At 38.0% G+C, this 15,653-nt stretch overlaps 1 protein-coding gene across 1 annotated transcript in view; it reads left to right on the forward strand.

The window, feature by feature from the left end:
* The window catches only part of Slco6a1 (solute carrier organic anion transporter family member 6A1), a 66,240-nt gene extending 50,832 nt beyond the window's left edge, over positions 1–15,408 (forward strand). Inside the window, exons 12-13 of the mRNA XM_075951424.1 lie at positions 309–446; positions 15,182–15,408. Coding sequence (XP_075807539.1) covers positions 309–446; positions 15,182–15,408 — 365 coding nt within the window. The remainder of the gene's footprint in view (positions 1–308; positions 447–15,181) is intronic.
* Positions 15,409–15,653: the final 245 nt, after the last annotated feature.

Raw genomic sequence — 15,653 nt, forward strand, 5'->3', positions numbered from 1 at the left:
GTCTATAGAAATAAATGGTACTTAGAATGCAATTTTCCAATATGATCATTTAGAAACACATCAATATTTTCTTTTCTGGGTCATATATAATTTCTATACATGCAGGGATCGGGATATTGATTATCAGTGTCAATGAGACAGTTGATAAAAATATTCCAGTATTTTAAATAATATGTTTAGAGGATTCTTTGTGTGTGTGTGTGTGTGTGCATGTGTGTGGTATTTGTAAGAGAGAGTGTGTAGAAATTATTCTAGTCCTGGTCATAGTGTGTTTATAAACATTTATTTCATCATTGACTATTTTATAGGATCCATCCCTGGACCACTACTTTTTCGATTAACAGCAAGTAGTTCTTGTATTTACTGGGATGTTAGTAAATGTGGAAGTAAAGGTCGTTGTTGGATCTACAGTAAGACAAAAATGGCCTTCATATTGTTGGGACTATGTAAGTAATGTGAATTATACATATTTAAGTAAATAAAATTAATTGTAGTATTTGCAACTGCTTATAACAAGAAAATAGTTACCATGAGTAAATACTTTGATAATTTGATAATTAAAGGCTTATACAATTGTGTAGGAAGTATTTTATAAACCAAAACTACAGAATTTATATGAATACTTGTTTTTGCGAAGTGGGCTACAGTTCTGCATCATTCCTTAAAAGTGAATGAGAATTGGTATAATTTCAGTTTGTTAACTAATTTTTCCTATGCATGTATATATAATCAAATTGGTTTCCCTCATGGATTTTTCAACTTTACAGTATTAAATATTAGATAAATCTGAATTGAAATATAGTTGTAAATAGCATTTTCAAAATATTGTTATCTCTCTGAAGACTAAATTTAATCATTTTACTGCTGTGGAACAGTCTTTGTACACTATAAATATGTGTTACATATTTACATGTTAGAGAGCTGACTGACCAATAGATGGACAGGTTGAAATTAGGTGGAACTTGCAGACAAAAAGAGAGTGTAAAGAAGAAGGAGGAAAGAATCTCAGGAGTTGTAACGAAACATGGAAAGAAGCAAGATAAACTTGCTCCATTGAAAAAAGTTGCTGCCACGTGGAACAGTATAAATAAAAAAAAATATAGGTTAATTTAAAATGTAACTATAGTAATAAACCTGAGCTATTGGCAAGATGGACGTAGGCTAGAATCCTTCCTGGTAAGCTACTGCCTCATGGTGCTACACAGATTATTAGAAATGGGTTAGTTGGATGTGAGAGTTAGCCATGAAGAGGCTAGATATAATGGGCCAGGCAGTGTTTAAAAGAATACAGTTTCTGTGTTATTATTTTGGGGCATAAACTAGCCAGGCAGCTGGGATCCAGGTGGCAGGAATGCAGCCCCGCAGCTCATTCAACATGTATGGTTATTTGAAAACTGGCTGACAGGACAGAAAAGTCCACTTCCATTTCTCCTTTTTTTGGTAATACTAGATAAATTATGTCATTTTTTTGTTATTGAAATTTTCACAAAATTACTCAATATCATTTTTCCAAAAATAAATTTCCACATGTCATTGCCTTGGGAAAAAAGTTGGGGTTTGTTAAATAAACACAAAGCAGAACAACTGTTCAGGATGCAGGACAATGATATGAGCTCTCAAACCTTCCTTGTCCCTAGTAATATGTTTTTCATTCAGACTACTCTGCCTCCACAAACCGTGCCAACACCCAAGAACTAAGTATTTATATCCCTGAGCCTATTGGCTCAAACTACCATATTCTACTCACTGGCCCTCGTAAGCTAATGGTGGCATCATAATGCAAAATGCATTTAGTCTCAGCACTGCTTAAAGAGCCAAAGTCTCTGGAGATTCAAGAAAATCCCTTAATTGTAACCCCACATAAAGTCAAAAGGCCAATTACAGACATCCAATATTTAAAGGCACATTATACACATTACCTTTCCAAACCAGGGGAATGGGGACATACTGAAGATGCCCAGAGTATGATCAAAACACAGGAGTAAAAGCATGTACCCTGGGCCAAGTGTCAGGGGATTTAGATGGCTACACCATTCCAGCTTTGCAATACACTTTCCTACTTCCAGTTTGTTGTTCTTTCTGGTAGATATTTCACTGTTTTGATATCTCCAAAATCTTGTTGCCTGCCCTGCTACCTCAGATTCACTTTCACAGCTTCATAGAATGGTCTCTCATAGCCTCTTGTCTTCTTAGACTCTTCCTGTTGAAGGGACTGCCCTGCCAAGTGTTGGCTGGCCTCATCAGCACACTGAAACTTGGAAGGAGGAATTTACAACCTGGCCGCTCACTTTTACATCTTTCACATTCCTATAATACCTTGTGAACAACAGTGTCAGATTTGGTTTCCAGTTTTCCAGGGACCATGACAACCTGGAGTCACATCTGTAGTAACTTTTGTTAGCTTCCTCAGAACAGAAAAGCCTCAGGCTCTCTTTTTATTATTATTATTATTGAAAAAAATTTTACAAATAAAAAGGTTACATGGGTGCCTTTAGGGTATCTTTTCCTTTATTCCAGTGCAGAGGTCTCTCCTTATTAATGCTAACCTCCTTAATAGTTACAACTACCATTCCAGCCTCTATTAGAAACACTAAACTTACTAGGAGTCCTTTTCTCTTGAAACTGTACATTTTTATTTCTTCCATCTCACTTCTTTTTTGCTGAAGACCTATATAAGAGGAGACATAACACCAAGCCTCAGGTACAAAGATATGTTGATTTGAAATATCCTCCACCAATGAAGCTAGTCTATATATTTTAATTTGGTTTCAGTCAAGTTCTTTTAACACAGGCAGAAGATAGACAAATGCTGTACCAAAACATCATAGGAATAACTGCTAGACCAGTTGTCTTTACTCCCCTCTGGATCTTCTTGAATTGTGCCTCCATTTTCCAGATTTCCCTCAGCACTATTGTTCTCCAGGATCCTATTTGAACAACTCATGAAGTTCTACTTACAGAATTCAATTACTTTTCTATTCCACAGTTCCAAAATTTTCTACATTTCTCCCAAAACCAACATAGTCAAGTTCTTCATAACAATAACCCTCCCATTGTTATCAAGTTCTTTATTAGTTGTTTATCTGTTGCTGTAATAAGGTATAGTGACTAAAACTTATTACAGGGTTTATTTTGATGTATGCCTCCAGAGTGATTAATCAGTCACTGTGGGAAGGCATGCCAGCAAATAGCAGACATGATGGCAGGTGCAGGGAGCTAAGAGATAGCATCTTCAATGGTAAACATGAAACAGAGGAAATAAGGTAAATTAGGATAAGGCTATGAATTCTCAAAGCCTATTCCTAAGCCATTACAGTGAGTTACTTTTAAAAGCAGGGGTTGGGAGAAAAAAAAGTAAAAGGCCACGGTAAGGTAGGGTGTATTTGGCAAGAGTTAGAAGGGCGAGGGGGGGGATGAATATATAAAATAGAATATGTGAAATTCTGAAGCAATTCCTTTTAAAATTACATTTAAAGGAATCTTAATGGTTTTGTTAAAAACAAGCAAACATATGCCCTTAACATAGGGACAGTGTTACACTGGGAACATCTGTGACTAAACCCAGAGACTAATTGACAAAATGGAAATCCGTCCTTTAATGAAGTTGAGGCAACTGCCAGAGTGGAGCGTGCAGCCTCAACTGTGGTTCAGGAGCCACACCAATTACATGGTCTGAAAATATTAAACAGACTTTACAGAAAAAGCATAATTCTTGCATCTTAAATTATAGGATGTTTTGAATAACACGAGACAATAAGCAATCCTCTTTTGCTCCTCCCAGAAGGCAAATCATTACTTCATCCAAGGACCTTATCTACCTGCTAGCCAGTCAGCAGTCATCTTGTCTGTAATGTCAACTGCTGTGCTAGTTCATGGCTTGTGTCCAGGTAGCCTTGACTTTGCATATTAACTTCCCCTGAAGTGAGAAAGACGTGATGCTCAGGTATGGTGGAGAGGAATTCAGAAAACTCATCAGAACAAGTTTCTAAGATCAACTCCAAGGTCTTCACTACACACATGAAACTGCAAAAGAAAAAAAAAGAGAAAGCCATGCTAATTTAGAACTTTTACCTAAGAGCTCAAGAATGATGAACAAGATAAATGATTAAAATCGGAAGAGTGTTTGTGGGTAAAAGACATGAAAAATATGTTTTGATTTCATTGATAGCAGCATGTTGAACCAAAGTAATTCTGTCTGTGTGCTGTTTGGGTAAGTCTGTGCAGTTTGGCGCTACATACAGTTTCATGTACTCACTGGAGAACCTTGAAATATGTTACCACATTAGGAAGGTATGAAAGAATTACTGCAGAGACAAACAACAGGAGACAGTCAGGAAACCAGATAGGAACCAGAGATAAATTCAGAAGAAATGAAAAGAACAGGAACTACTTAGAAATTCAAAGCTAAAATAGGTAGCACCATCTAGTCAGTCTAGAAATGTAGAGCAAATTGATGAATGGACAATGACAATTTGTCATTACATCCCAAAGATCCTACTCTACCCTGACAAAGAAGAAAAACTCGTCTCTTTGACAATATGCATAAATCAGATAGATATCATGTATATTATTTTTTGATTGCTATAAAAACAGGTGAGTCTTGGTGTTTTATAATGAAAAGAATTTATTTAGTCTATGGATTGGGAGTTTCAAATTACAAATAGGACTGCAATTCTGTGTGGGGTTTTTGGCTGCATCAGATTATGCTACCTGACACAATGTCTGGAACTTCTGTGTTAGAGAGTTATCATATTAAGAGAGAGGAAGCTAAAAAAATACAGTGCTCCCTTGGGAAGAAATCAATGTCAATTACTTGTAAAAATCTGTATCCTTAGTGTTCTCTATGGGTCTCCCACTATACCCTACCTCTTATAAGACTGACTCATCACCATGAGACTTAGTACTACAGGATCAAGCTTCGAATGCATGAGCACCCAATCTGCAGCAATCCATCTCTGCCCTCTGAGATCTGAGATGTCTTAACGTAAAATATAGTAATTCTATCCTCACAGTGCCAAGGCCTCTTCAGCATCGCTGCAAAGTCCAAAGATCTCAGGTTAGCTTGAGATTCATAGAAAGCACTTTCAGATATGAGCTGCTGATTAAACAAATTACATGCCTGCAAATTAGATGTGGCAAGACAGGACAAGCATCCTTAGTCCGAAGGGAGATGTCAGGAGATAAAGAGGAAGACTGAAATCTGTCACAGTAGATATTGAATCTTAAAACTCCAAACCCAGTCTCCCAGGAACACAGTGCTGAAGGGTGTCCCCACACGCAACCTATGCCTGTGATTTTGAAGTCCCTGCCAGATCCACAGTCTCTCTTTCTGTCTGCCTCTGTACTCTGTCTACTTTCTCTGATGCTGCTTACTATTGCTAGCTGCTCTTGCTGTCTATTGCCCACTTCCAAAGCTAAACTTGGCATTGCCCTTTTAGGCCTGTTCTGTGTGGGCTCCAGTCTTGCAGCAAATTTTAGGCTGGTCTCCCTGACTCTCTTTTCAAAAATGTATTGAAATTGTCAAGATACCAAAACCATTTCTTTGCATTTTACTCCCCTGGACAACTAGGACAGCTTAGTAAGATCTGCTTCCAATGTGAGCATTAGTAGTTAAATCCGAGACATGGCTACTTAGTGGTACTCACTTGGAAGCAAGGAGAGAAAGTTCCCCTAAGCAGCCAGTCCATTCAGAGTTATGAAACTTAGCCACTGAAGAATCCTCCCCTGGCAGGAACAGACTTCTCTACCAAGAGTTCTGAAATGTTCTGAAGCCCCTTTTTCATTGTTCCGATGCACAATGACCCACTCCTGTTTAGTCACACTAATCTCATTAGCAAATGCTCGTTGGGCCCCACTTCTCTTTTCTTCTTCCAAACATTTGGTCTTGCTCTTTCCTGACCAAGCAATGAACTCATCAAGTCTTTCCATTCAGTTTCCTTTTGTTCAACTGTGATTCTGAATAAAAACAACCAGCACAGCTCTTAGCTTAATCTTACTGTTTTGTTGTTTCGGCTTCTGCCCGCTCAGCATCAAGCATGTGTCTTGGTATTTCTTTGCACTCCTTGTTCTACACGATCATTGCATTTCGGTCTCTGACTGCAACAGAATTCTCCAGTTACAGATCCTTCTGGGATAAAAGTGTGGTTTTGCACCTCTTGATCTCATCTACTATGGAAATGTACTCAAAGTCGACTCCATGCCACTGCTATGAAGTTCTCCTCTACCTTGGATGTTAATTTTTCTATTTCTTTAAACATAGAAAATTTCATTGCCTTGTCCGAATTTTTTTTCCTATTGCTGAGTTTTCTGATCTCACTACACTGTTCTTGGAAGCACAACCAGATATAATTTCTCATTCTTTTCTCAAACTCCGTACTTCAAAAAGAACATTACAGTCATTCATTGTTTACAATTTTCACTGTAAAATTACAGCTTGACCATAGGTAGCTACATCTTTGAGGTAATATCTCCTAAGATTTGTGGAATGTTTCGTAAACGGAAAACTCTGATTTATGCGACACAACTGGTATTAGATAACTGGAATTGTCTTGCTACAACATTTTCACTCTAATAAACAGGGCTTTCTGTTTGTGGAGTTTAATTATTTTTATGTGATAGTTGTAATTTTCAGAAATTTAAAGCAAAACAAAAAAAAACTATAAGAATGATTATATTTTCTATAAATTACTGTTTATTTGTGGAGAGTAACCAGTATTTTAAACACTATAGTTGATTAAAGCTTTAAGTATTTTCAGTTTCTGCTGACAGATAAATCTGAAAAATACAATTCATTTATGTGTTTTCCAATTAATACAGTTTATAAATTCATAAAACGCTGTTTTTGGAAGATATCTGATGAATATGAAACATTTTGTAAGCATTTCAAAATAGTTAACATAGCTTTATAATATTAATTTAATTTTATTTTATAATTGGGGAATTAATACTTTCAGAAATAAACTATATTTTTTCTTCAGGTAGATGGCATTCTTTCAATAACTTTTGTTAAAAAAACAGTTACATTAAAGTATTAATTTTTTTAATTCAGGTAGTGTTTGCAAATTGGCCACAACCTTCCTTGTTTTTTATGCACTTCAAAAATATGACAGTCTGGTACATGACAGTTCTGAGAATCTGGCCCCTTCTGGAAAGAAAGCAAAAAAGAAAAAAAAAGAAAAGAAAAAAGTTATTTCTAACTGATTTTTTCATTGGTAAGAATTTTATATTTTCTATTTGACAATATTATATTGGTAACTTTTAAAATAATAATAGTGATATACTTACTTTACATTTAAAATTTCTTCATATGACTTCCACAGGTTTTATTATGATCATAAAAATAATTTGTTCTAAGATTGATGAAGATATTTTGAAACAAACAATACTTTTTTTGCTCATAAAAATTTCCCATTGATGGAATATGCATTTAATCCCAGTAGAGGGTGGGAGAGGCAGGCAAATCTCTGAGTTTGAGGCCAGCCATGTCTTCAGAGTGAGGCCCAGGGCTGCACAGAGAAACCCTGTTTCCAAAAGCCAGAAAGAAAGAAAAACAAAAACAAACATAATGACTTAAATAAAGGTAGACACATACACACACACACACATACACACACACATAGAAAATCACATTGTATAATTTCAATTATATAAAAATATCTAAATATCTATAGCAGGGATACAAGAAGATAAAAAACTCATATGTACAAATAGATGAATAAATCTTTAAAAAATATTGTAGGTTTTCTTTTTTCTGCTTATTTAAAATGGATTCTTTTCTCATGCAATATATACCAATTACTGTTTCCCCTACCTCTCCTCCAGGCCAGTTGCATTCTTTTTCTGTCTGCTGTTAGAAATAACCAAACATGACAAAATAACATATAAGAAGATAAAACAAAACCCATCACATCAAGCTGGTCAAGGCAAACCAAGAGAAGGAAAAGAGACTCAGAGCAGGCACAAAAATCAGAGACCCATTTCTTCAAATACTCAGGAGTTTCTTGAAAACACTAAACTGAAAGCTATAATACAGAGCAGAGAACCTGATGCAGACCTGTGTAGGCCCATGTGCTTGGTGCTTCAGCCTCTGTGGGTTCATATTAGCCTTGCCCAGTTGATTCAGAGAGCCTTTTTCCCCTTGTGTCTTCCTTCCCCTCTGGGTCTTATATTCCTTCCTCCTTCTGCCAGGTTTCCTCGGCTCGAAGGAGAGGGATATGATGGAGACATCAAATTTAAAGCTGTATGTTCTGAGAACTTTTTCCTTCTGTATAATATCTGGCTGTGGGTGTGAGCATCTGTTTCTGTCTGCTGCAGGGGGGGAGCTTCTCTGATGATGACTGGATAAGGCTCTGATCTATGAGTATAGCAAAATATCGTTAGGAGTCATTTTACTGGTGTTTTTATTATTATTTTTAGATCAGTAGTTGGTTTTAACCTAGGTCTCTGGCCTCTCTAGTGTCTGGTTCTTGGTCACTCTAGCAGTATTGGGTATGAATTCTGTCTCATGGAGTGGGCTTTAAGTCAGATGGCACATGGATCGACCTTACTCCCACAAGGTCTGTGCCACCCAGCATATTTTGTGATTTGGTTGGTGTTTTCGTTTCTCTTTTGTTTACTACAGAGTACCTTCTCACACCAAAGATACTACATTGAAGGAGTAAAGGCTCCATGTAGGCACCTGCTGGACTTCTCTATGTTCAGTGAGTGGTGTGGGTTTTGTCCTCATCAATGGGGCCCTACTGTCACTTTGCTAAGAGAGACCCATTGGCTTAGCAATGACTTAGCCTGGGTTGTTTGGGGATTTCCATTGGACCCCTTTGGTCAACAAGTCAATTGAATGCAGCAGCCCTGATATTGGAAGCCTTATGTGAGATAAGAGATGACCTTTTGTACACCGTCTCCCCCATTATTAAGGGACCTCATTTGGATCACCTTCATATACATTATGGAGTTTTGATTATACTAGGTTTCAATAACATCTCTCAAGTACCTATCAATGCCAGCTGCCCCCCCCCACTTTATCTCCTTTAATCCAATCTCTGCTCCAACTCCCTGTAGCATGATTAATAAAAACCCAGAGAGAGAGAGAGAGAGAGAGAGAGAGAGAGAGAGAGAGAGAGAGAGAGAGAGAGAAATTAAGACTCAACCTGAAGGTCAGAAAATCACTGGCTCTTAACTTTATCTCAGTCTGAAATGGTGATCCGGCTTCTAGGAATCTCAGAATGAGACTGTGTCTGAGACCTATCTCCTCCCATCTTATATTCCTCTCTAGTTCTGGGATTAAAGGTGCACACCACTACCACCTAGTTTATATGGCAAACTAGTGTGGCTATTGGTGGTCAGGGACCAGCCTCAACAAAAACATCTCTTGCACAGGGATTTAGAAATATAGTAAAGAATATGAAGACACAAATGAAAATAATAAAATGAAGAAATAGATACCCTGACCCCAAAAGGTAAAATGGAATCCCAAACTGGAACTTAGTTGGATCCTAAGACTTTTGTTTGAGGCAGGAACAGATCTACTTTTCTATACTTGGAGAACAAGGTCTGGCGATTAGCCACACCTGTTGACAATAACCTCGAGAGAACAGAACTCTCCAAACGCCTAGGTGGGGCCTCTGTTTGGGGTAGAATCACAATAACCTTGAAGGAATTAGGTGTAAATTCCAACTCTATGACCTTTGGTCAATGTGAAAATAGGCTCATAATTTCGGGCTTCCACATACTGGAATTATAGGTGTCTGTCACCACTGCCTTGTCTGTAAGGCTGATCAGTGTGACTGATTTCCTTTCTGAACTTCAGGCAAGTTTTATTTATTAATATGCAAATGAAACTCCCCACTTGATCTTCCTGTTCCTTTCCCTATCCACCACCTGGGGTTCAACCATAAAAACTGTTCCCTTTCTCCCTCCCAGGGGACTCAATGTGTTCAGCTATTTCCCTTCCTCTATACAGAGCTTCTCTGGGTCTGTAGATTGTAGGTTGATTATCACTTATTTAATGGTTAATAACCATTCTTTACCCATTTTTTTTGTTGAAGACATCCAGGTTCTTTCTATTTCTAGCTATTATTACTAAAGCAGCAGTTAATGTGGTTGAGGAAATTTTCTCGTGGTAGGATGATGTGTCTTTTGGGCATATGCCCAAGAGTGGTATATCTTGATCTTGAAGTATATCTTGATTCTTATCTTTCTGAGTAACCACCATACAGATTCCCAAGTTAGGCTCCCACCAGCAATGGAGGAGTGTTTCCCTTATTCCACATCCGCAAGAGCATGTGTTGCCACTTGTATTATTGACCTTAGCTGTTCTGGTCTAAGATGAAATCTCAGAGTCGTTTTGATTTGCATTTCCCTGATGGCTAAGCATGTTGAACATTTTTTTAAAGTGTTTCTCAAACATCTGAATTTTATGAACAGGGCCTGATCATGTAAATCAATTGCCTAGTTTCTTCATTTATTCTTCAATTTATAATTAATCATAGCTACTTGTTGGGAAGAAAAATTTGCACTTAAATATAGAAGTGTATCAGTTAATGTCTGGAATTCTTCTAAAGTTAAAATGTGATTCTAAAGAGATTTCAATTTTTCATATGTTATTGTGCATTATTTAACTGAAGAGATTTTAAGTTTTTATATGTTATTATACATTATAGTTTCCAGATACTAGATAAAAAAAATGATTTTTCAGCTGGGCAGTGGTGGTACACGTCTTTAAGCCCAACGCTTGGGAGGCAGAGATAGGTAGATCTCTGTGAATTCAAAGTCAGCCTGGTCTACAAGCGATAGTTCCAGGACAGGCTTCAAAGCTACAGAGAAACCATGTCTTGAAAAATCAAAAAAAAAAAAAAGATTTTTCATAGCAAGAATGCAGAAGCCAGTTTTCTCTGCTGTTTTGTGGGGAGAAATTGTAACCTTCATGTAGACAGAGGCTGTTCATTCATTTCCTTGCTTCCCAAACCCGAAATCATTACGTAGAAACTTTATTAATTAAAACTCTGCTTGGTCTATTAGCTTATGCATATGTCTAGCTAGCTCTTACATTTTAAAGTAACCCGTCTCTATTAATCTGTGAATTATCATAAGGTTGTGGCCTACCAGCAAGGTTCTAAAAATCTTCAGCAATCATCTGTCTACTTCATTGGCTACACAGTGTCTCTCTTACTCTGTCTACTCTATCCATATATCAGATTCTCACTTGGCTATATTGTGCCCTGCTATAGGACAAATCAGATTTTTTTATTAACCAATAGTAATAAAGCATATTCACAACATACAGAATGGAATTCCACATCACCTCCTCTTTTCTGTCTAAACACAAAGGAAGATTTTAACTTTACCAATGTAAAGTATTTACCCCTATATAACCTTCATGTGACCTTCATGAAAGAATGTAGCCATCCATGGCCACAACAGGCAGAGGAGAGTGTGAAGCAAGAAATAATTACTGCACTCACACTTCTTGAACTGAACTTGCAGGATGAAAATCTATTAACTAGTTTTATGTGAAAATTGACTGATTCTTTTTGGCTTAAACCTGCAGGGCTGGAGAACTTGTGAGGATCCGAGTTCTAAGGACAGCAGTCTATCCTTTGAGGAATTCTTAAGATTTGAGGCCAGGCTATAATTCAGAAGAGAAAATATAGCAGAAAATATCAGAATGGATTTTTATTTTCATAATAAAGAATACTCTTATAAAATGTTTCTGATCATGTTTTATGGATTATAAATTTTTTCCTAGTTTTATTATGTGGACAACACATGTTTCTGCCATAGTTCATGCATGGGTAGTTGTAGTCAGAGGCTGCTTGATTGTTCCCAGCTGAAATAATCACTCATGAAACTTTATTGCAATATTGTTTGGTCAGTAGTTTAAGCATATTTCTGGCTTACTCTTATAACTTCTATTAATCTGTATATTACATGGCTGTATCTTACAAGGTAAAGTTCTGTCCAGCATCTATCTCTGGTGGGACTACATCTTGCCCTAGCACATCTTGCAGACAGGATATCATTGTAAATCAAAGGGTTTGGGGCTGGGTTAGTGTTGATCTTTCTCCTTTGGTAGCCTACAGAGTACTTTTTTATTTATTTATTCATTTATTTATTAAGGATTTCTGCCTCCTCCCCGCCACCGCCTCCCATTTCCCTCCCCCTCCCCCGATCAAGTCACCCTCCCTCATCTGCTCGAAGAGCAATCAGGGTTCCCTGACCTGTGGGAAGCCCAAGGACCGCCCACCTCTATCCAGGTCTCCTAAGGTGAGCATCCAAACTGCCTAGGCTCCCCCAAACAGAACCTGGAAACAACCTAGATGCCCTTCAATGGAAGAATGGATGAAGAAAGTATGGAATATATACATATTAGAGTATTACTCAGCAGTAAAAAACAAGGACTTCTTGAATTTTGCATACAAATGGATGGAAATAGAAAACACTATCCTGAGTGAGGTAAGCCAGACCCAAAAAGAGGAACATGGGATGTACTCACTCACATTTGGTTTCTAGTCATAAATAAAGGACATTGAGCTTATAATTCATGTTCCTAGAGAAGCTACAGAGTACTTTTCTATACTAAAGACTGTAGCATAAAGGTGTGAAAAGCTGTATTTGTATAAATGTACTCAGCCATTAAAAAAATGTATCCATTTTATAAATATACCATATTTTCTTTACACATTCTTCTATTTGAGGACATATAGGTTGTTTCTAATTTCTGGCTATTATGAACAATGAACATGGATGAGCAAGTGTAGGGGTCCTATGCTCCAGCATGAACTATTTTTCCCTTTCTGGATGGGCATGGAGGCATGGAAATAATTGAGAAACAGTTTACACAGCAATATTAGAAGGGAGTCTCAGGCTATATTCAAATCCTATGATCATCCCCCTATTTATTACCCAAACACCTTTTATACCCCAAGGTAAACTAAGGTGGAAGTTCATTAACATTCTGTTTCTGGGGATAGCAGGACGACAGTCATGTTTGTTGCTCAGTCACTAGCTTGGAATTCACACCTCTTCTCAGGTAATCTACATAATTAAAAAAGAAAAGGAACAACATATTCTGAGCTTTTGTTAGGGTAGCAACAGCCTGTCAGGCAGGGTACATGACTTCTCTGGATACCAAACTATGGCCCGAAAACTTGGCTGTCACACCATGTAGAAATATGGGCCTACAAGCAAGTGTCTCTGCTAGGATGAAGTGTTTTTTAAGTATATGACCAAGAGTGATATAGCTGGATTATGAGATAGATCAATTCTCATCTTCTTAAGGAACTGCCACACTGATTTCCTTAGTGGTTATATATAGTAGGAGGCTACTTATTTGTTTCTGGCTGCTCAGCACCAAAATAACCATATAGAAACTGTATTAATTAAATCACTGTTTTGCCTATTAACTCTAGCTTCTTATTGGCTAGTTCTAACACCTTAATTTAATCCATGTCTATTAATCGGTGTATCACCACAAGGCTGTGGCTTACTGGCAAGATTCCATCAGGCATCTGTCTCTGGTGGGGCTACATGGATTCTCCTTGACTCCACCTTCTTTCTTTCAGCTCTTAGTTCAGCCTTCTTCACCTAGCTCTATTTTGCCCTAATTATAGATAGTCATAGTTAACTTTCTCTTACAATGTAACCAAGCCATTTTCAATACAAAACTTAGACTTTTTTGGATAAAATGCTTAATAAAACATTTAGCATCTGTTCCTTGGGGGGAAAAAGAATGTTTGGTACAGAGGAGAGTTAAGCTTCAGCCAGGGTAAAAAATAAAATTTTATAATAATAATAATAAAAATTTGCCGTCAGGGTGGGGATGGTGACAAACACTTTGACTTCCAGCACTGGATGGCAGAGAGAGGCAAGCAATCTCAGTGAGTTCAAAACCAGTCCGGTCTACAGAGTAAGGTCCACAGCAGTCAGGGCTACACAGAAAAACCCTGTCTTGAAAAAAAAAAAATCCATCATATTGTTTCTGATTGTTATGCCTCATCTAATGTTCTAAGTTGATGGTGTATAGATGGTATTTGTGTATTTTTATTCTCAAATTTAAGTTTAATATTGCTGCAAAAGTTGGTTGATTGCATGTAGTAAATGTGTCCCCTTAGCATTTCTTTTGTGAAATAAAATTTACTTAAGGTGAAAACAAATATTGTTTCTGCTGGCTGTAATTCTAATTTTATGCTTGATGTCTGTTCCTAGTGCATATAGTTTTGTATTGGGTTTAAAACTCTCTTACTTAAACAAAAGGGGGAGGTGATGGGGAACCTCTGTTAGCCAGTAATCTTTAAGAGGTTGGACTAGGTTAGGGCATGAACTTTTAGGTAGCCAGGGAACACTGCCAGCCAGCCGGGGCCTTGCACAAGATGGTTCTTGTACTATACAGTATCCCGGCCAGTGGAACACGAATGGAGGGTCCCTGATAACCCTGGAGGAGAAAGAGGAATGGAGGGGACAAGAGACATGAGAAATGACAGCATAACAGGCTTTCTGATCAAACTGTCAATTTTATTTTTTCTCATGAGATGTTGTATAGCAAACAGGCAGGCAGTAGTGTATGGTGTCAGAAAAGTCCAGTCTGCTGGAATTCAGGTCTGGAAGGTCTCTAGCTGAGAGAAAGAGGTATTAACTCACAAAGGAGGTGCTAATTGCTTCTGAAGCCTGGAGCCTTGTTGTCTCATTAGGAGATAAGATACCAGCTTAATTTCCTAGGCCTGGAACTTATCTTGCAGAGGTGATAGAGGTCAATATTTTACTTAACTTGTAACTTAAGATGGCTGTAAACAAAGTAAGATCTCAAAATACAGATCCTTGCCTCTGGCAACACAGCTGAGGTTGGACTTAACATTCCTATTTTGTGAGTTTTCCCCTTATAATGAAGAAAATATATTTAAAATATTTTGGAGTTAGCCTGGGTTTTTTTTTTTTTACCTGTATCCTCTCCCATAAACATTCTGCTAAAGGAATCTAGCCATAAAATGACTTCTAACAATATTCTTCTATATGCATAGATAAGTGCCTTCATCCACCATCATCAGAGAACCTTTCTTCTGCAGTAGAAGGGAACACATATTTTTAAAAGAAACATTTGAGAAATAAAATGCATTCAAAGAAAAGTGAAAAAAACAAAGGGGGTACAACTGTATGATTCCTGTTAAAGATGTTGCTTCATCTCCTTCAGCCAAAGAAATTGAAATTTCTAGAAACTTTCCTTATGTTACCTCATTTATTATGCCCAAAGAATGGCTCTTATTCTTAAAATGCAGGGGTTCCCCCAGCCCGGCGGGCTCATGGAGCAGCAGCGAGCTCCAGCGGGTCCCCAGCGATGCCAGGCGCAGGCTCCAGAGTCCAGCACCCGAGCAGTGGCAGAGTTCCCATCAGCTGGAAGCCACGCGGCAGAATTCCTAACTTGCTATGGTTGTGAGCAGACCCATGGACAGAGAAAGTAGCCATAAAACATTTATTGAAAGAGAGAGGGGGAGAGGGAGAGGGAGAGGGAGAGGGAGAGGGAGAGGGAGAGGGAGAGGGAGAGGGAGAGGGGGAGGGGGAGGGAGAGGGGGAGGGAGAGGGGGAGAAAGAGGGAGAGGGGGAGGGGGAGAGAAGAGAAAGAAGAGGTAGAAGGAGAGACAGAGACAGGCATGCTCACGCCAAGG

The sequence above is a fragment of the Microtus pennsylvanicus genome, chromosome 17 (genome assembly GCF_037038515.1).
Source record: "Microtus pennsylvanicus isolate mMicPen1 chromosome 17, mMicPen1.hap1, whole genome shotgun sequence".
Lineage (NCBI taxonomy): Eukaryota > Metazoa > Chordata > Mammalia > Rodentia > Cricetidae > Microtus > Microtus pennsylvanicus.